This window comes from Melanerpes formicivorus, unplaced genomic scaffold (genome assembly GCF_026170545.1).
Source record: "Melanerpes formicivorus ecotype bairdi unplaced genomic scaffold, bMelFor1.0.p_v2 SCAF_65, whole genome shotgun sequence".
NCBI classification, from domain to species: domain Eukaryota; kingdom Metazoa; phylum Chordata; class Aves; order Piciformes; family Picidae; genus Melanerpes; species Melanerpes formicivorus.
Genome location: NW_027142417.1, coordinates 2,382,985 through 2,403,341, shown reverse-complemented (window position 1 = coordinate 2,403,341; position 20,357 = coordinate 2,382,985). Strand labels below are relative to the sequence as shown.

The 20,357-nt window shown below is 53.2% G+C and overlaps 1 protein-coding gene across 2 annotated transcripts; it reads left to right on the top strand.

Annotated features, from left to right (window-relative positions):
• The first annotated feature begins 38 nt into the window (after positions 1–38).
• Positions 39–20,150, top strand: ARMC1 (armadillo repeat containing 1). Of its 2 annotated transcripts, none has more exons than XM_068162483.1 (7): positions 39–211; positions 3,154–3,355; positions 6,501–6,592; positions 14,600–14,789; positions 17,448–17,564; positions 17,642–17,716; positions 17,957–20,150. In XM_068162483.1, the coding sequence occupies exons 2-7, from the start codon at positions 3,164–3,166 to the stop codon at positions 18,146–18,148; spliced, it is 858 nt and encodes a 285-aa protein (XP_068018584.1). In that variant the 5' UTR covers positions 39–211; positions 3,154–3,163; the 3' UTR covers positions 18,149–20,150. The 2 variants fall into 2 exon arrangements, with proteins under 2 accessions (XP_068018584.1, XP_068018585.1); XM_068162484.1 differs by having other exon boundaries at positions 3,151–3,355.
• The last annotated feature ends 207 nt before the right edge of the window (positions 20,151–20,357 follow it).

Here is a 20,357-nt window from a genome sequence, read left to right as displayed (position 1 = left end):
ACAAAGAGCCCCACGAGTGGCAGAGCGCCGTGGGCCAATCGCGTTGCGGGACGGTGGGAGGTGTGGGGGTCAGAGCGGGCCCCGGCGGGCGGTGCGTGAGTGGCGGGCTCTGCCTCCGGCCTTCTCCCGTTGTCTTCTCATGGCCGTGTCGCCCCCGCGGGCCATGGGGTCCCGAGGCTGAGCTGCTCGGTCGGAGACGTGTTTGATGAGGGTATGAAGCTGGGGAGGGGAACAGGCCGCGCCGGTGGGCGGGAGGGGGGGCATGGTGGGGAAGGGCTGGATGGTCGTGAAAGAGGGGCGGGGAGGGCCTCCCGCTCTCCCTAACCGGCTCCCGGAGCGCCTGTCAGTCGGTCGCTGGAGGGTTGTGCTTTCGCCGGATAAAGGTGCCCGGAGCTGAGCCCCGGGGCCTTGTCGCAGCCGGGCTGTCAGCTCCGCCGTTTAGAGAAGGCTCAGGCTGACAGCGGGGGTGTGAGGCGCTTCCTCTGCTGGGCCTCCCCGCTGAGAGCACAGAGATCGGCAGAGAGGTCTGCACTGCCTTGCTTTAGCTTTGTTCTCAAAGCTACAGGGAGGAGAAAGGATCTGGTGCCTGGCTAACTCCTTTGCTCGGCCTACAAATTCAAGATAACTTCTTGAATCTTTTTAACCACTTCAGTTTTTAGCGTTTAAAAATGCCTGTGCTCCTAGAGCGTGGAATTGGTTGTAGCTGATGGGGAAAGTAATGACTTCAGTTGTTCGGCTGAGGGGAGCAGAGTCTGGGGTGGGTGTGAGTGTGGCTCACTGGTGAGGGAGGGAGGGGAAATTTGGCTTTGTGGTTTCCAGGAGGTTTGAAGGAAACAAGGAAAAGGTGATCAGGATGGGAGAGAGTTGTGGGAATGATCTAGTGCTTGGGACACAGAAGTGAGGTCAGAGGTGGGGCAGCATCAGCTCCCCAGCTGACTGGATACAAGTTTTGAAGAAGTTCTGTTGTGACCTCTGGGAAGGAATTGATAATACTTAACAGAAGCTTTTTAGCTCTCTGCTTGTGAGATAGAAATCATTGTGGATTGGTTGAGCTGCTGTGTCCCCCAGCTGATCTCTTGGACTTGTAGCCAAGAGGAGCACCTTGCAGACACCTCACTTTTCCCATCACCACTTTCCTGGACTGACTTGGAGGGCCACAACGTTTCTCCTTCTCTGAAAACGTCAGGAATTACCATAACCAAAATGCACACTTGTGGCTGCTTGGGTTTGAGGAGTCTGATTGGTTTGTGCTGCTGAGAGGCCTCCCTCCAGTGAGGAAACAAGACAGTGCTTGTGCAGCAGTGTGTGCTTGGGAAATGGGTTGGAAGGATGTGACCACTTAGAAACCTCATTTGTGTCATTTTTATGCAGAGGGAAAAGAAGAGAACACAAATTAACTGCAACTTCTGTGCCTTGGGGAAAGTTCCTTGGCACTGGCTGGCACAGCAGGGCCAGAATGGGCATTGAGTAGTTGTTTCAGGGACCCATAATAAGTCTTCTGAAGGAAAGCAGTTGTTTGCAGCAGGGTGTAGCACTTTCTCTGAATCGTTGTGCTTTTGTTGCCTGTGAAGGGCTGCTCCTCAGCAGCAGCTCTGCAATCCGACACTCTCAAGCTGACACGTGTCTCCTTTGAAACTGATCTGTGCTTGGACTTCAGCTGCAGCACGCTGTGACCTGCTTGCTTTTCCTTCAGAGGGTGCTAGTGAAAAGGAAACCAGCCCAATCCACTTTCTGAGCCCCTTTTGCCCTCGAGTGTGGCAGTTATTTAGTCTGTAGATCCAGGTCCAAGCAGTGCTTGCTGCTCTTGGGGCAGTGCTGATCTTTTGCTGGCTGTTCTGCATCGTTTTTGTGTAGGGTCTGGTTGCTGCTGAAGCTGCTCTGGAGCTGCTGCTGTTGGTTTTTACAGGTGTAGGTGCAGATGGGTGTCTATAGGCTTCTAGGGTGCCTTCTTGGGAGAGAAGTGCATTTCTCAGGGCTGCCCAGGGAGGTGGTGAGTCCCCATCCCTGGAGGGGTTCAAGAGGGGATGGGATGTGGCACCTGGTGCCATGGTCTAGTCCTGAGGTCTGTGGTGGCAGGGTGGACTCGATGATCTTTGAGGTCTCTTCCAACCTTGGTGATTCTGTGGCTGACACAGGCACACACTGCTCTGAAGGAGCTGTAGGAAACAAGTCCAGGTGTCATGAGCCAAACCTGCCAGTCCTCTGTGGGAACTGAGATTTCCAGTTTACAGCTACCAAGAGCCAGCTCCTCCTCAGCTCCATCCACATCCCAGCAATTCCAGTCCTTTCATTTGTAGTTATTTTTATGCTTACAGCAACTCAGGTCCTTTGGGCCTTGGTTTTACCTGTGCCTGCCTTGGTAACAGACAAGGTGATGGTACTCACTGCAGCTGGTGACTCCATCCCCTTCTGCTTTGAGTTTAGATATGCTGGCTGTGGTCTGATTCTACCTTAAGTGTGTGTTTGTCTTCTTTAACAAATGGAACTCTGGGGGCTTTCAAATGCTGAGGCAAAGGTAGCCTGGAAAAGCACAGGATGCATGGCACTGGCCATTCACACCTTGAATCCTGAGTCTAGTTTTGGTCCTCACTCCAAGAAGGACAATTAGGTGCTGGAGCCTGCCCAGAGGAGGGCAACAAAGCTGGGGAAGGGCCTGGAGAACAGGGCTGGGGAGGAGCAGCTGAGGGACCTGGGGGTGTTTAGTGTAGAGAAGAGGAGGCTGAGGGGAGATCTCATTGCTCTCTACAGCTCCCTGAGGGGAGGCTGGAGCCAGGTGGAGGTTGGCTTCTGCCAAGGAACAAATGACAGGACAAGAGGAAATGGCCTGAAATTGTGCTAGGGGAGCTCTAGGTTGGCCATGGGAAGGAACTTCTTCCCTGCAAAGGCTCTGAAAGGCTGGCACAGGCTGCTCAGGGAGGTGGCTGGATCCCCATCCCTGGTGGTGTTGCCAAGAGGCAGAGAGGTGGTGCTGAGGGGCAGGGTTAGCCCCAGCCTGGGCAGAGGATAACCATTCTCTGACTCTCTCATCTTAATGATTTCAGTCATTATTGAGATCCCAATGACTCAGGGACCTTAAAGGTCTTTTCCAGCCCAACCAGTCCTGATTCTCTAGATGCTGTGCTATTAGTGATGGTTTCTTCTGTTCTCCAGCAGGTCCTGTTCCATGCATGGTGCAGCAGCAATGAATTCTACGATGAGTGAGGAGCCTGATGCCCTCTCTGTGGTGAACCAGCTGCGAGACCTGGCAGCTGACCCCCTCAACAGAAGGGCCATTGTGCAGGACCAAGGGTGCCTGCCAGGACTGATTCTCTTTTTGGACCATCCCAACCCTCAGGTTGTTCATTCAGCTTTACTAGTAAGTGTTCTCATCTTGCTTTCTCACTGAGATGCTTTCTGACTTTGTCAGAGTGCTCTTAAAGAGGTAAGAGTCTAAAAGGCCAAACCCTGGGCTTATGTCCTGCTGATACTCCTGATGTGTGCTGTGAAGCCATGGCTTCAAAACCTCTCCAGCAGTGACACACTGTTCCAGGGGAATTTAGGGGGTTTGGTTTGGCTTTCTGGGCCCTTCACTGGTCAGAAAGGTGCTTCCATGTGAAAGGGGTTGCTTAGTGTAATGGTTTTCAGCAGTAAGAAACTTCAAGCCTGCAATCCCATGGCTCTCCAAATGTCCAGAGGAGTCCACAGCAATACTTGTTGGGGCTGGAGCACCTCCCTTATGGGGACAGGCTGGGAGTGGTGGCTGTTCAGTCTAGAGGAGGCTCCAGGGGGACCTGAGGGCAGCCTTCCAGTACCTGAAGGTGGCTGCAGGAAAACTGGGGAGGGACTTTTCACAAGGGCCTGGAGTGCCAGGATGAGGTTCAATGGCTTTGAGCAGGAAGAGAGGAGAGTGAGACTGGAGATTAGGAAGAAATTCTTGCCAGTGAGGGTGGGGAGACACTGGAGCAGGTTGCCAAGGGAGGCTGTGGGTCCCCCATTCCTGGGGGTGTCCAAGGCCAGGCTGGATGAGGCCTTGAGCAGCCTGGGCTGGTGGGAGGTGTCCCTGCTCATGGCAGGGCGTTGGAACTGGATGATCTTTAAGGTCCCTTCCAACCTAAACCTTTCTCTGAAGGAGGCCTTGACTAACAATTCTCTGTTGAGCTTGTTGATACTTTGTGGAGTCTTTCAGGCTGTTCTCCTCCCCATGTGCAGTTTCAGCTCAGCTCTTCTCTCTCATCAAGAGCTGCTAGATTTTGGTTTTCTCCTGCTTTCCTTTGCTTTTGGTTTCAGGACTTCTTTACAGTGCACTTCAAATGCTAAAGGTTTTCAGTGCTGTAAGTAAATTAAATCAGCAGTGGCCCAGACAATGCTGCTTGCTTGCTTGCTTTCTTTTCCCCCTCTCAAATTTGGACTGAATTTTACATCAGAGGCCTGGGAAGGAGCTGCATGACCATTTCCTTGGTAACACAGCAAAAGTGGCTCTTGTTGTTGGTATATTTTTCTGTTCCTGGCTGGAGATATTCCTGTTGATGATGATGATGAAATCTCTTGGGAGCTCAAAGTGAAGGTAGGTGTTTAGCTGAGCAGAGGCTGAGACACAGTCCAGAGTAGTCCTCCTCCTGCCCTCAGGAGGCTGCAGTGGAGTCAGTACCAATCACCTCACTTCTCTGTAGGGACAGGACTTTGTATCCCCTCATGGGAAGCAGAGGGAACAGGACCCCCTAGGGCAGGTCACTTTGGTTGCTCTGATTTTGGTCTTTCCTTGGTGGAGATTGGGTTTGTGTGTGAGGGGGTGTGCAGCTGGCAAAGGCACTGCTTGCATCTTGGCTTAGCTGTTCAGAGAGGCTTTTTCCCTGTGTCCAGCAGCATAAGATCCTCATCAAAGTGCCTGAACACAGCCTAGTCAAAATTGAGCAGCTCTTTCCCCCAGTGAGGATCCTTTTCTTCATCTGGCAGCTAGCTATTCCAAGCTGCCATTCAGGTATTTCTCCCCAGCTGAAGAACAAAGCAGTGCATGCACAGCAGCTATAAACTGCAGCCCTTGGGGCTGAGCCAGGTCAGGAAGCAGCAAACAAAAGACAGTTGGGGGTTTGGTCGTGCCAGAGAGCAGCCAGACTTTCTCAGAAGGCCTTGAATTTCACCTGCTGTGTGCTGCAGCTGATGGAGACCACCCCCAGCTCATCAGCTCTCTCCCTGAAGGCAGCTGGGGGAGAGCTCTTTTCAAAGCAGCTGTTGAGCAGAGCTATTTCCTGCCTATATTTAAAGGCTTTGTGCTCTTCTGAGCCTTGCTGTCAGAACCCCACTCTATAAACCATTGCATTTGTGTGTTTGCAGGAGTCTGCAAGTGCAGCTGTTGCATCTGATCAAAGCACAATGCACAGGACACCTTTGGAGGGTCCTGCTGAGGCCATGGCAGCATTAACAGGGGAGATGTCTCCTGGAGGGCTGCTGCTTTAGCTCCACCTTAGGAAGATCAAGCAGATACAGAGGTGCTGGCTGGGCTTGTGCAAAGAGTCTGCCTTGAGAGACAAATGAACAAAGCCTTGGACAACAAATGAGTGTCACACTGTGTGTAGATAACAGAAACCCAAGTAACTTGCTGCTGCTTTTGTTCTTACTCCTGCATGGAGTCTTCAGGTGCTTATAAATATCTGAGGCCTCTTTCTTGTGGACAAGAAAGCCTTGGTGCTGCTGCTGAGTTTGCTGCTGCTGGGGGAGCCCATAGCTTGGTGGAAATCATCCCAGATGCATAGTGTATGAAAATGCAGAGAATCAGAAGAATCTTGGTGGAAAGAGGCCTTTAAGATCAGAGAACCACAGACTGGTAGGGGTTGGAACAGACCTCCAGGATCATCAAGTCCAAGCCTTAAGCCAGCACTGCCAGGTCACCACTAAGCCATGGCCCTCAGCACCACATCTGCACAGCTCTGAACCCCTCCAGCATGGGGCCAGTTGCTTTAGTTCTCCAATCACATAAATGTTTGTTGGAAGGGACTTCTGGAAGTCATTCACTTCAGCTTCCTGCTTGAACTGGGCCTGTCACCAGCACTCCATCAGGTCAGTGGCAGCTTTGGCTCCTTGATCCTGCAGTCCCACTAGCTGCCAGTGTAGAAGGACCTAGTGAAGACACTGTACTAGCTGATTGGAACTCCCCAGGCTGCAGTCTGTGGCTAGCTCCCTGTGCTCATTGCTTCTGTAGAGGAAAGTTTGGCTTCATCCCCTCCAGAAAGGCTTTGTGAGCAGCCCTAGGCAGCTGTTAGATTGTCCTTTAGACTTCTTTAGCAGGTTAACCAAACCCAGGCTCTCCTCTTTTGCTTCTAGGTTAGATCCTCTGCTTCCTGTGCACTTAGGAGGCTAGAGCAGTTCTTAAATGTTCCTAGTAGGTGCTGATGCTCTTCCTCTTCTTCCTGCAAGTGTGCTGTGACTTTTGCAGTGAGCTGGAAGCTCCCCTGTGCGGGTGCCCCTGTGCGGGTGCCCCTGTGCTGGGCCTGCTGCTGACCTCCTGTGCTGCTCCTCTCTTCCAGGCTCTCCGCTACTTGGCCGAGTGCCGTGCCAACAGAGAGAAGATGAAGAGTGAGCTGGGGATGATGCTCAGCTTACAGAATGTAATCCAGAAGTAAGTTGACAAGGGGTTGTTGGATCCCAAGAGACTCTAAACACAGTGCTCTGATGCAAAATGAAGCCTTGACTGGGAGTTCTTCCCTGTTGATGCTGTGTGGCTGCAAGCAGCTCATGGCTCTGTTTGCACTGCACCAGAGGAACTGTGGTGGTAGGGTGAGAGGGAGGGGGCTGAAGCTTGAGGAGGGCAGCTTTAGGCTGGAGATGAAGAAGAAATTCTTTACAGTGAGGGTGGGGAGACACTGGAACTGGTTGCCCAGGGAGGTTATGCCTTGAACACCTTCCTGGAGGTGTTCGAGGCAAGGCTGGGTGAGGCCTTGAGCAACCTGAGCTGCTGGGAGGTTGGAACTGGGTGATCAGGAGGCTGGAGCACCTCTGCTATGAGGACAGGCTGAGGAAGGTGGGATTGTTCAGCCTGGAGAAGAGAAGGCTCCAGGGAGAGCTAATAGAGCCCTTTGAGTACCTGCAGGGGCTACAAGAAGGCTGCAGAGGGACTGTTTGCAAAGGCCTGCAGGGACAGGACAAGAGGCAATGGTTTGAAATGAGAGCAGAGCAGATTTGGATTGGATGTGAGGAACAAGTGCTGCACCATGGGGGTGTTGGAACACTGCCACAGGTTGCCCAGGGAGGTGGTTGAGGCCCTGTGGCTGGAGATCTTCAAGGTCAGGCTGGACAGGGCTGTGAGCACCTGCTCTAGTGCAGGATGTTCCTGCTGACTGCAGGGGGGGGTTGGACTAGATGGCCTCTGGAGGTCCCTCTGCAGCCTTCTTGGAGCCCCATTCAGGTACTGCAAGGCTGCTGTTAGGTCTTCCCAGAGCCTTCTCCAGGCTGGACAACCCCAGCTCCCCTAGCTTGTCCTCGAGGCAGAGGTGCTCCAGCCCCCCCTTTATCTTTGTGGCCCTTCCCTGGACCCACTCCAGCAAGTCCATGTCCTTCAGCTCTGCAGCTAACCAGCATCCCTCAGGCAGCAGCCTTCAACCTTGGCTTTGCAGGATTTTATGGCAGTCTCTTCAGCACCACTCTTTCCCCCTGCATTTCAGTGTCAAGGCTTGAAAGAGTGCAGGGTTCAGAGAGGAGTCAGGGGAAGCTGGCAATCCTGTGGGTGTCTTCTAGAAAGCTCTCTGGCAAGAGCAAGAGCATGGCTTTGATTTGTGTGCTTGTAACATTTGGGGAGTGTGAGATCATGAAAATTTCAGTACCTAGCATCTTCAGCACAAGACTTTGTCATGGGCTTGTCAGGATTGGAGCCTTTCATGCTGACAAGAAATGCTGAAGCTGGGGTTTGTGCTGCCTGCAGAAATATGGAGAGGGATGGCAGGAAAGTGCTGAGAAGAGAGCTGGGGAATTATTTCTGTCACAGAACCCAGCTGCTTTGGGTTGTGGTTTTGTGCCAGAAGGTTTGCAGGGGAGCAGTCAGGGTCTCAGCCTCCTGCACATTCTGGCTGCTTGTGAGGTTTCAGTGCACCAGAGGTGCTTTGAGCTGAGTCTCAGCAGGAAGTTGGTCTGAAGGACTTCAGGCTGTCTTCCACTCTGCCTGTCTGGCTCATCCCTTTAACATCTTGTTTATGGCCACAGTTCAGTTTGGGGCTTAGACCATTCCCTGGGTGATGTTATACAAACCTTGGGAAGAGAAGAGAGCTCCTGTCAGTGTTCTGATTTATTCCCAGTTCTATCAGGTGAAACAGGACCCAGCATCTCCTAGCCCTAGGAGCCAATGCTGCTTTGCTCTTGGCAAGTGAGCACATCCTGGGGGCTGAATCTTTGCCTTTCCTCAGCAGTTCTGTAACTTTCACTCTTCCCTTCCACTCCCTTCTCACTTAATATCCACTGGCTTTCCTTGTTCAGTACTGAATGGTGACAAACTGTTTCTGCCACTGATGAAGCTGTGCTTGTCTCTTCAAGCAGTGCAGGGCAGCTCCTGAGTACAGAGGGAAGCCACAAGCTGAATGTTTGTCACATTTCAGGGTTAAGCTGATGTTCAGCAGCACTGAGCTGATGCTGTGCTGGACAGGTCAAGAGCCTGGTTAGAATTCCAGGGCTCTCTTGCCACCACCTGGGAAATAGTTGGAGCTGGTTTGCTGCTTCTGGTTTCTTGTAGCAGTACCTGGGAGCCCCAGGAACAGGCCAGAGCCCTTTTGTTGCAAGGACTCCACAGCTCATGGGAGAAGATGATGAGGTCTGAACCCTTCATCCTGAAGGTGAAGTCCTGTTTCTCTCCTAACCTGCTGAGGGTGGGAGCTGCACTGGAGTGCCACCTCTTCATCCCCTGCTAAGCAGGAAGTCATCCTCTGCTTTGCTGCTGCCCCAGAGGTGTCACTCCAGGTGAGCAAGCAGCTGTGTGTGTACAGGTCTTGTGGAGGGAGGTAAGGAGCTTGGGGGCAGTTGGGGATTGCTCTCTTCTCCATAGTGTCAGGTGATAGGAGAGGAGCTGGCCTGAAATTGCCCCAGGGCAGGGTTAGGTTGGAGATGAGGAAAATTCTCTGCTGCAGGAGTGGTCAGGGACTGGCAGAGGCTGCCCAGGGAGGTGGTGGAGTCCCCAGCCCTGGAGGGGTTCAGGAAGCCTGTGGCCATGGCACCTGGGGCCAGGGTTTGCTGGCCATGGTGGTGAGTTGATGGTTGGGTCTGGTGATCTCAGAGGGCTTCTCCAGTCCAACCAAAGCAATGATCTGCTGCTGCCAGTTGGGGCTGGTGGAAGTGCTGGTGGAGGGAGGTCAGGAGGAGAGGAGAAGCTGGTTGGAGAATGGTGCTTTGTTGTGTTCCAGCAGTGATGTAATATTGGAAACTGGTCTGGCTGCTGGCTTCATGCACTGTGTGGAGGGCTTAATGTGTCCTTATGGACTTGATGAAGAGTCATTAGCAGCTTCTGGAATTCAAATTAGTGAGGATCTCTAGCCTGCAAGGAAATGTGCTCATCTGTGTTCAGAGTGAGGGGACTTCTGATGGGCAGCAGAGCCCCAGGTTCAGGGTTGGGTGGCTGGTGTTTTGGGGGTGGTGGTGCTGAGCAGCTCAGTGCTGCTGCTGAAGTCTAACCTGGCTTAAAACCACCAACTGCTGAAGAGTCAACGTCCTACAGAGCTGCTGATGGAGAGTCACATCCCAATTACTCAGCTGAAAGAGCCTTTCAAGACAGCCTTCCTTTGCCAGGCTGTCAGCTCTAACAAGCTGAACTCAATCCAGGGCATTAATCAGCTCTCCCAATTTATTACTTGCCTAAGAAGATTAGGGCAATTAATATGTGGTTAATTGGAGTCCCTTGCAGATCTGGTGAAATACATCCAGTCTCTTAACTGCCCTCTTCTGCCTCAGCTTTAATTTTGGATGATCTTAATTACCAGGACTTTTGGAAGCATCAATTATTTGTTGGAAGGCAGCAAAGGTTTATGATCTGACCCCAGAAGCCATCAAGAAGCCATCAAGAAGCCATCAAGTGCCTCAGGTGGTGTTTGCTGCAGTGCACAGCAGGGATGCAGGCTCAGGGGGCTGTGGGAAATTCTCCTGGCTCTCCTTTATGGGAAGGGAGGAAATGGTTGGGGGAAGGCAGGGCAAAGGCCATGTATCAATGGAATTAATGCAGGGGATATCTGAGGAGGAGGAGGAGGAGGTTGCCACATCCTAGCTGGCTGTGTGATCACACTGAAGTAGCCTGGAAAGCTCTCCTCCTGCCTGCATGTATCCATCCTGCTGCTGGCTGACTGAACACCTCAGAGCTGCTCTGCAAAGGGCAAGGGGATCATGGAACTGGGAAAGACCTGCAAGCTCATTGGGGTCACCTCCAACCCATGGCCCTCAGCACCACAGCCCCACAGCTCTGACACCCCTCCAGGGCTGGGGACTCCACCACTGCCCTGGGCAACGCCTTAGAGGAAGAATTTATTCCTCATGTCCAAGCTAAACCTCCCCTGGTGAAACTTGAGGCTTTTTCCTGTGTCCTCCAGAGCTTCCCTACAAGGAGGCTGGGGACAGTCTGGCAGGGCTTGTTGTGACAGGCCAAGGGGTGATGGTTTGAACTGAAAGAGGGAGATGCAGACTGGAGAGAAGGAAGAAATGCTTGCACTGGGGGTGGTGAGAGCCTGGCCCAGGTCCCCCAGAGAGGTGGGGGTGCCCCATGGCTGGCACCACTGCAGGTCAGGTGGGTTGGGGCTCTCAGCAACCTGCTGTAGTTGCAGATGTCCCTGCTGAGTGCAGGGCTTGGACTGGATGAGTTTGCAAGGTCCCTTCCCACCCAGCCCAGGCTGTGATCCTGTCATGCCATTAGCCTGCTGCTAATACAGGAGTGGTGTTTGGCTTCCTTCAGGATGTTCCTAGCATGCTTCAGCACAGCTTAGTTCCTCCCTGCTCCCAGGCAGAGCTGCCTGTTTGATGCCACTGTTTGAGTTCTTCCACTGGGAAGGACCAGAGAGAGTCATTAGCCTTAGGATGCTACTTTTAACCCTGATGCAATTTGGAGCCAGACAACAGAGATGGTTTCTGCCCTCTAAACCCATAGCTGCTCACTGCTCACTAGCAGGCAGGGTGCTGGGAGCAGCTCCTGTGAAGTTCAGCATGGGGCTGGTGTCTTGTGCAGGCTCCTGTCTCAGTGTTCCCTCTGGAGCCAGCTGAGCTGAGAGGCAGGCCTTGAGCTCCTGCACTGGTTTCTTTACTTTGAAGTGGAGAATCTGTCCATCTGTAGGTAGCAAGCTGTGGAAGATCAACTCCTGATCTTCCACTTAGCATATAAATAGCAGGAGGTGAACCAAACGAGCTGAGGAGCTGGGTTAGACATACGGCTCCTGTTCAAATCTGTTAGCCCAGTCTTGAGAGTGGCCTCCCCTCTGCTGGTCAGAGGACAATGGGATGGCTCAGGGAGGTGTTCTGAGCTGGGTAGTTGCTCAGCTCAGTGTCTCAGGTGCTATCACAGCACTGGTGCTGCAGCAGTTGAAGGGGCTGGGCTGTGATTTTGCTCACAGCTGATGCTGAGCCTTTTGTTGGTTTGCTTTCAGCAGTCTTCAGAACATCCATCTTGCCCTAAACCACAGAGTCATAGCATGGGGGCACTCACACAGCACAGCTGCCCTGGGGCTGTGGGCAGGGTCATGGAGCAGCCCAGCTGCTTGGGAGCTGGATTTGGAGATCCAGAGTGCTCCAGCAGCTTCAGACTTGCTCAGTCCTCCAGGTTCTGTTGTTCCTGTTCTACACCTCTGAATGGTGTTTCCTCTTGTTAACCCATTGCTAGAGTTGGGCTGCAGAGATGCTGAGGGCCCTGGAGCACCTCTGTGAGGAGGAAAGGCTGAGAGCCCTGGGGCTGTTGGGTCTGGAGAAGAGCAGCCCCAGAGGGGATCTGAGCAATGCTCAGCAAGAGCTCCTGTGGGAGGAGCGAGAGGCTGGGGCCAGACTCTGCTCAGTGGTGCCCAGGGACAAGGAGCAGAGGACACAAACTGGAACCCAGGAGGTTCCACCTGAACAGGAGGAGAAACTTCTTTGGTGTGAGGCTGCTGGAGCCCTGGAGCAGGCTGCCCAGAGAGGCTGTGGAGTCTCCTTCTCTGGAGAGCTTCCAGCCCCCCCTGGCCATGGTGCTCCTGGGCAGGCTGCTGTGGGTGCCCTGCTGGAGCTGGGGGTTGGGCTGGGTGAGCTCCAGAGGCCCCTTCCCACCCCCACCCTGCTGGGGCTGTGGGATGTGGTGCTGGCCAGCATAGGGTGGTGCTGTTACCTTGGGGTTTGTGACCCCTACCAAAGCAGGTGCTGATGCTTTCAGTCAGCTGCTGGCCCCTGGGTTTGCTGGCTGGGGGTGTGCTCACTGGTGGCATGGTGCTAGCACCCCCTGGCAGTGTGAGGAGCTGTGCACTGAGGTACTGCTCTTTTCCAGGTCGTTTTCAAGGGACTTGCTTGGTGCCTGGAATGAGTCAGGAGAGAGCCATATGCTTGGGAGCCCAGCCTCTCACGGCATGCCCTGGAAGCTCCCAAGAAAGAGCAGCATTCTCAGAGATAAGGAGGAGTCTTGCCCTGGCACTGGAGCAGAACAGCCAGGAAAAGCCCAGCCAGATCAGATAACTGTCTGGAAGCAGATTGCTTTTCCTCTAATACCCTGCTCTTTCTTTAGGCTTGTCACTCATGCTCAAAGTTTCCATCAAATCCGTGTCAATCACTCTGTCTCTCTTCTCCAATCAGGGATTAGTGACTTCCCACCCCCCTCCCTGCAGTGTGCAGCTCTGTGCAGCTTTACTGCTGCCTTCACTTGCTGCTGGAGACAATTTCTGTCCTTGCATTTAGGGTGAAAGGGCTCTGAAAGGAGTTGGTCACCTGGAAACAAACCCAGCAGTGGCCTTCAGGCATGGTGGATGTGGGTAGCCATTTGTTAACTGTAATGCAATCAAATGATCAATCAATGCAATCAATCTCTGCCAAGTGTGTCTGAAGTTTTCTGATCCACCTGCACTTAGCCAGAGTTGGTGCCAAGCCATCACATTCTGCTGGCACTTCTGGTGTCCTGCAGGATGCTACCTTTAGTGCAGCTGCTAGGTTTAGCTTCAGAATGGAAGGAAAATGATGGTTGGAAGCATCACCAGTTGGGATCCTAGGGAAACAGGATCAATATGAGCAGGCCCAGCTCTATCAGCCTCTCATCAGCCCCTTAATCCTCTTCTTAACCCTTGGTTGGACCCTCCAGCATGCTCATATCTCTTGTGTTCAGGGCAGCCCTGACCTGGACACAGTACTCAAGGTGTTGCCTCAGTAGTGCTAGGTAGAGGGGCAGGGTTCATAGAAGGGTTTGGGTTGAAAGGGACCTTACAGATCATCCAGTTCCACCCCCTGCCATGGGCAGGAACACCTTCCACTAGAACAGGGTGCTCAAGGCCCCATCCAACCTGGCCTTGAACACCTCCAGGGAGGGAGAATCAGCTCCCTCAACCTGTTGGCTGCACTCTACTACTACAGCCCAGGACACATTGCCCTTCTTTGGCACATGGTGGGTTCAGCTTCGACCTGCTGTCCACCAGCACCCTCAGGTTCTTCTCTGCCAAGCTGCCTTCCAGCTGGTTAACCTCCAGCCCTCCCCATGGGCTGAGCTTTGCTCATGTCTCGTGGTGCTAATGAAACCTCTGCAGGAGTTGGAGCCTGTTCACAAAGTCACTGTGAAGAGTGAAGATGGGAACTAGTTCTTGTGTCTTCTGACAGATACAGCACATGGCACTTGGATCCTGTGCTCATTGCTTATACAGCCAGCCTTGGGTGAAGATGATGGAAGGACAGGCAGCAATCTAGCATGACAGGAATTCAAGAAGGTTTGGGTTTCTGACAGCCATCTTCTGAATCCTGCTGAAGTGATGGAAAGATGCTGCTGCCTCTGACAGAGTTGGTAACCAGCTTCACCAACTGCTACTCTGCTCTAACCAGGGACAACCAATGCCCTGGCAGGGAGCAGAGCACTGGCATGGAACTGTGGAGCAGCCCAGGTTGGAAAGGACCTTGAAAGATCCTCTGGTCCAACCTCTCCTGGGAAAGGGAACCTCAGTGATGCTGCCTGGTGCCCTGTCCAAGCTCTCACCTCAGCCTCCTTTGCTCTTAGACTAAACCACCCCACTTCCCTCAGCTGCTAAGACAGGGGTGCTGCAGCTGGGATGGAGGCATTTCAATGTCTGCTTAGTTCACTCCAGTTCAGCTTGCCCCTCAAAATGCCCTCTGATATGGGCAGGGTTTTTGTGGTGGTGCCCAAACAGGTGGGCCAGTTCTTAGTGTCTCAAAACGCTGTCCCTTGGTGTGGTAGTTCTAGGCTGTGCCTAGAAAATCTCCCCCAGGCCTTGAGCAGAATGGGAATGAATAGCCTTGAGCAGAGGGTGACAGAATGGGAATGAATTGCCATTGGATGCAAGAGGAAGCTCCTGATGAGGTGTGAATAATCCCTGCGGGCTGGTACCCAGCAGGGCTTGGACTGGGTGACCTTTGGAGCTCCCTGCCAACCCAAATCGTTCCAGGATGATTCCATTCCCAAACCTTGATCCCTTTCTCTTTGCTGTCTCTCCCCTTTCAGGACCACTACCCCAGGGGAGACTAAACTCCTAGCCTCTGAGGTGTACGAGGTCCTGCAGTCCTCCAGCCTGTCGGACGCGGAGGGCGTGAGCGAGCTGAACTACCGGCGGCGGAAGGCGCAGTTCTTCCTGGGCAGCAGCAACAAGCGCGCCAAGACCGTGGTGCTGCACATCGACGGCCTGGACGACTCGGTGAGGGGACCCCCGGCTCCTCTGCCCCACACAGGCTCACAGAGCGCGCTGGCCTGCAGAGGAGCCTCCCAGGTCGTCTAGTCCAAGCCCCTGCGCTCCCCAGGGACACCTCCAGCTAGAGCAGGCTGCTCAGGGCCTCGTCAAGTCCATCGTGAATGTTGCTGGGGACGGGGCCTCAACCACCTCCCTGGGCAGCCTGTCCCAGTGTCTCACCACCCTCACTGTGCAGAGCTTCCTCCTGATGTCCAGCCTAGAGCTGCCCTGCTCCACCTCCCTGGAGGTGTTTGAGGTCAGGTTGGATGAGGCCCTGAGCACCCTGGTCCAGTGGGAGGTGTCCCTGCCCATGGCAGGGGGTTGGAACTGGCTGATCTTTAAGGTCCCTTTCCAAAGCATTCTGTGAAGCCACCCCAAGCCCTTCCTGTCTCTGGGTGATTCCAGCCTCTGCTGGGCTTTGCCTTGCTCTCCATCCCCAAGTGCTCAGTTTTCTCTGAGCTGCCTTGGCTACATCTTTGCATTGTCTGGGGAATCTTTTCTACTGTAGTGACCAGAATGGCATTTGAGTTAATGAGGTCTCACTGAGGCTCTGTGATGTCAGGATAACTTGCATGGATCTCTCTGCCCTGCCCCTGCAGGTCACAGCCCAGGGCCCTGTTTGCCTCTCCCTGGCTGCCACGCTGCGCCTCGCCCCTCGGCGCCTCAGCCCCCACTGCCCTCCGGACTCTGCATCTTCAGTTTTCTGCCCACTTTTAACTGATCAAACCTGATCCTCTGCTGCTTTGCTTCCCATTTTGCCAAGTAAGCGTGTCCAGAGGCTCCACTTCAGCAGCAGCACTCCTTGCAGGAGACCAGGCTCAGTTCCTGTAGCAGCAAGAAGCTGCTCCCGCTCACTTCACACAAAGGAGACGGTCTTGGTTGCGCTTTTTGTCCTTCCAGCGCTCGCTCTGTGTAGAAAAGGCAGCGCTGTGGTGGCACCAGGGTGGGGTTGCTCCTCTCAAGTAGTTTTAGTCAGCTGTCTGCTGCTAAGTTGGGGTTGTTTGTTAAGCTTGTAGTTGGTTGGTTTGTTCACAGGTGTCCTTGAACCGTAGAATTGTTTGGGTTGGAGAAGACTTCCAAGGTCACTGAGGCCAACCATCAGCCCAGCCCCACCATGGACATTGTGCCATGGCCACAGGGTTCCTGAGCACCTCCAGGGATGGGGGCTCCACCACCTCCCTGGGCAGCCTCTGCCAAGCCCTGACCACTCTTGCAGTGAAGAAATGTCTCCTAATCTCCAGCCTAACCCTCCCCTGGCCCCACTTCAGGCCTTTTCCAGCCTAAATGATTCTGTGGTATTTTGATACTCCAGAGAGCAGAGCTGAGGTTCTGTAGCTGCCCAGAGCTCTCCACTAAGTTTCCTGTGCTGGTTGCTGAAGAGTATGAAAATCTGCCTGGGGGTGGCTGCTGTCCATAGCTCTGGTGCTATGTGCTGGTGATTCTCCAGGTGCCCAGCCAGCAGAGTAATGCTGCTTGAAGTGGGAGTGGGAGGAGGATGAAGGATGTGAGCAATAGAAGCAGCTTTGTTTCATTCAGGAGCTTATTCCCTGCTTATCAAGCAAAGACTCTTTGGGTGGCACAGAGGGGTCTGAAGGGGTGCCATAAGCAAACAGAGCTGTCCACATCCACCTGTGCTCTGCCATTTGGATTTGAAAGAGGAAGCTGCTGGTGGGGGTGGCTGCAGGTCCCCCAAATGCCAGTGGATTTTGCAACCTCAAACAGTAGATATCGATTGCCTCAGGGCAGCAGGAGAAAGGTTGTTTGTTGTTTCAGGGTGGGATTGTGTGAGGTCAGTTTCATGGAATCCCAGAATGAGTTTGGTTGGAAGAGACCTTTCAGATCATCAGTTGCAGCCCTTAGCCCAGCACTGCCAGCTCACCACTAAACCATGGCCCTCAGCACCACATCTCCACAGCTTTGAAACCCCTCCAGGGTCTGATGGAAGGGGTCCCTGCCTGTGGCAGGGGGCTTGGAACTGGATGGTCTTGAAGGTCCCTTCCAACCCAAGCCACTCTGTGACTCTGTGAAGGTTGTAAGCTAATGTAGAGCAGATGCAGGGAGCACAGGTCAGGGATGTTGGAGCACAGCAGGAGCTGTCACTTGCTGTAACCACAGTGCTCTGTGGGTTATCAGCCAGAGATTTTCCCTGGCTGAAATGAGAGTTCAGCCCTGTCTGCGAGCTGCCAGGGGTGAGGCAGCTGAAGGGCAGAGCAGCTGCTTTGATGCATTCAGTCAGGATGGAGGCAAGGTGTCTGATAAATAGCAACTTACACACTAACTACTCATCAATGAGCACTTGAGTCACTCACAGCCTAACCAGAGGGGACTGTTTAGCTGATCAGACGGGGGGAAGCATTCTTTGCTTTTCAGCACTTTCCTCTCATTACTTACAGTTGATTCCATCCTCCTTCCACTTCTAAAGTGTAAGCACTTTTGGCTTCTCTGTGGCAAGGCAGTCTAGTATCTCTGCACTACAATGTGGATCTCAGTTTTGCCTTTACAAACCCCCAGCTGAGTCACCAGCTGCCCTCAGACACCCACGCTCCTGGGCACCCTGTGCTGAGCACTTCCCCGTGGTGCACTCTGGAAGCACTTCACTGGGAAGCTGTTCTGTTTGCTTTGCAGTCTCGAAGGAACCTCTGTGAAGAAGCCTTGCTGAAGATCAAAGGGGTGATCAGCTTTACCTTTCAAATGGCTGTCCAGAGGTGTGTGGTGCGAATTCGCTCAGACCTGAAGGCAGAGGTGAGTGCCCCAGAGCCCTCCGGCCCCGGCGCCGCTGCCCGCTGCCGCGCTGAGCTCTCGGCTTTGTCTGCTTGCAGGCCCTGGCCACGGCCATAGCGTCCACCAAAGTCATGAAGGCTCAGCAAGTGGTGAAGAGTGAGAGTGGGGAGGAGGTAAGATGTGGGTCTCCTAAGGACTGACTCTGTCCCCTTGGCTGTGTCTTTAATGCCAGTGCCTTTGTGCCCCTAACCTCTCTTGCCCTCCTCTGGCTGCTCTGCCCCTCGCTTCTCCTGGTGAGGAGCCCAGCAGTGACCCCAGTGCTCCAGGTGTGGGTGTGCACTTCAGCCAAGTGCTTCCATCAGGTTGCTAACCGACAGCACTGGCCATAACTTGCCCCTGTTGTGTCTGCTCAGATGCTGGTCCCGTTCCAAGACACCCCTGTGGAAGTGGAGCAGAACACAGACCTCCCGGAGTACCTACCCGAAGATGAGAGCCCCACCAAGGAGCAGGACAAAGCAGTGTCCCGTGTTGGGTCACACCCAGAGGGTGCAGCCAGCTGGCTCAGCACAGCAGCAAACTTCCTATCGAGATCTTTCTACTGGTGACTTGGGTTTGGTGTTCAGAGACTGTGTGGCTGAACCGAGAGGGGGCCGGCCTGCCCTGGCTGTGGTGGAGCTGCCAAGTGCAATTTGCAATAACCCATCCCAGGAGGTTTAGATTGAGCAAAAGTCTGCTGCCAGCTGACATTTTATTGGACATTTAGCCTGATGGGACAGGGGGCAGAGGACAGAGGCCTCCAAGCAAACCTCTTTCAGTTGTTGTTCCTGTAAGGTTTTATTGCTTCACTTCTCCAAACTGGGTCCACTCTTCCATACCAAATGTCCACAGAGCTTTAAGTTTGGCTTCACGTGGAGCACCCCTGAGGGAGAGGCTGCTTAGCTCAACCCTCAGGGCCTCTGTGGAAGACAATTCTGGAGAGCTCTGGCTGTGTATTAAACAAAATCCCCTTTTTATTTCCTCATCCCTTTGGGACTAACCTTACTTTGTTTCATTTTATAGATTCTGACTCCAGATGAAGAATGCAGTCTGCCTCTCTTTGCTTTTATGTCCTTTAGTTCTTGCTCACTGCCTGAGCATCACCTTCCCCCTTTGCTATTCGACTCAAATCACTACAGACTTGAACCTTAGAACCCTTCTCTCTGTACTGAATTGTTTTCCAGCCTACCCTTAACCATTGGAGTGCTTAGGACGAAGGAGGAAGGGATTGCCTGGCCACAGCTGTGTGTACAGATGTTGTACAGTGAATAAAGCAGCAGGTGTTTGTAAGGATGGGTGTGAGTGACTGCTGGCTGTGTCACTAGCCAATACCACTGGCTGCTCTCCTGCTAGCTGGGGAGACTGGAGCTGAAAAGCTGTGGTGCTGATGAGCCAGTGCAGCTCTGTCTGCAGAAGAGAGAGGGGTGGAGGCTGTGCTTGGGTAAGAAATGGTGTTTGCTGTTAGCAGATGGTTAATGGGGACTGAAACTTGAAGAAGAAAGCAGAGCTGAATGCCTCTATTGCCACAGTGCCACACAGGGACTGGGACTCTAAGCCCTTCTACTGTGGTTTATTCCCTAACAAATCTGACCTGTTAATCACTGTTCCTGACGAGACTCCTGATGAGACTTCCACACACCTGCAAACCAATGGCTTGACCTTCATAGCCTGGGTGTGAGGGTTTCTTTGGTGATTTCTGTGAGCAGAAAGTGATAATGAAAGCAAAACTTCTGTTGGTAGAGGGTAACAAACATCTGTGAGCCGCTGGTGAGCCCTGGGGGTGTGCCTGAGAGCGTTCAGTGCACAGGGCTTGACCTGCAGTGCCACTGCTGCTTAGCTGCCCCAGGGAAAGGCAGCTGAGAGCTGGAAATGTGGCAGCCTCTAAGGAATGTTGTTAGCAGCCTCTAAGTAATGGTATCCAGCTCATCATACAGTGCTGCTGTGTGGTGTTAGTGATAGTGTTCATCCTCGTTTACCACTTGGAGCCTCAGAAAATGCATCCAAGTTTATTCCTCCCTGCCCTTGCCCGAGGAATAACAGCAACTGAAAAGCACAGAGTGTTGTAGTAGTGCTGAGGAGATGATGTCAAGGAATGATGCTGGCCAGAGCTCCCCCCACCCCCAGGTGTCATTTTAGGATCAAAACAGGAACAAAAGCTTGCTGGCAGAAGAGCTGCCTCCTGGTTTCCCCCTCTCTGGTTTCTGTTTGATCCAGGTTTACACGCACAGATTGCAAATACAGGCTTCCCAGGGCATGTATTGCTTTAGATGTGTGCTGCTGCTCATCCTGCTGTCTCCAGTGTACCCAATGTGTGTTGAGAAGTCCTCTGGATGCAGAGCTTCCTCGGTCTGCAGTCACAGTGTTTGCATTTGCATTGCTGCACGTGGGTTTAGGGCAAGACTGCAGCCTGTGGGTGTCGGTGGTTGGATCCCAGTAGGTGTGGCAGCCTGTCTGTGCATTGGGTCCCTAGCTGTGCTTCTCTGACAGTATTGCAGCTCTTGTAGAACAGTTTAAGGCATCTGTACAAGGTTTTGAAATCTATTGTAAAATAATAAAGGATAATATAACTGAGCCAAGCCTGCCTGCTGCCTTCTTGCTGCCTCCTTGGCTGGCCTGGGATTGGCAGCCCAGCATTGCTTAGGGGGGAAAGAGCTTTATGCTCCCCAGCTCTAATTGCTAACCCAGCACTGCCAGGCCACACTAAACCAGGTCCCTCAGCACCACCTCTCACAGTGAGATGCTTTGGGCTGGAAGGGGCCCTCAAAGGTCATCTTGTCC

Excerpts from the sequence above, each read along its gene's own strand:
- ARMC1 (XM_068162483.1), top strand. The coding sequence starts at position 3,164 with ATGCATGGTGCAGCAGCAATGAATTCTACGATGAGTGAGGAGCCTGAT. Across the intron at positions 3,356-6,500 it reads TTGTTCATTCAGCTTTACTA|GCTCTCCGCTACTTGGCCGA; the intron begins GTAAGTGTTCTC and ends CCTCTCTTCCAG. Across the intron at positions 14,790-17,447 it reads TCGACGGCCTGGACGACTCG|TCTCGAAGGAACCTCTGTGA; the intron begins GTGAGGGGACCC and ends TTTGCTTTGCAG.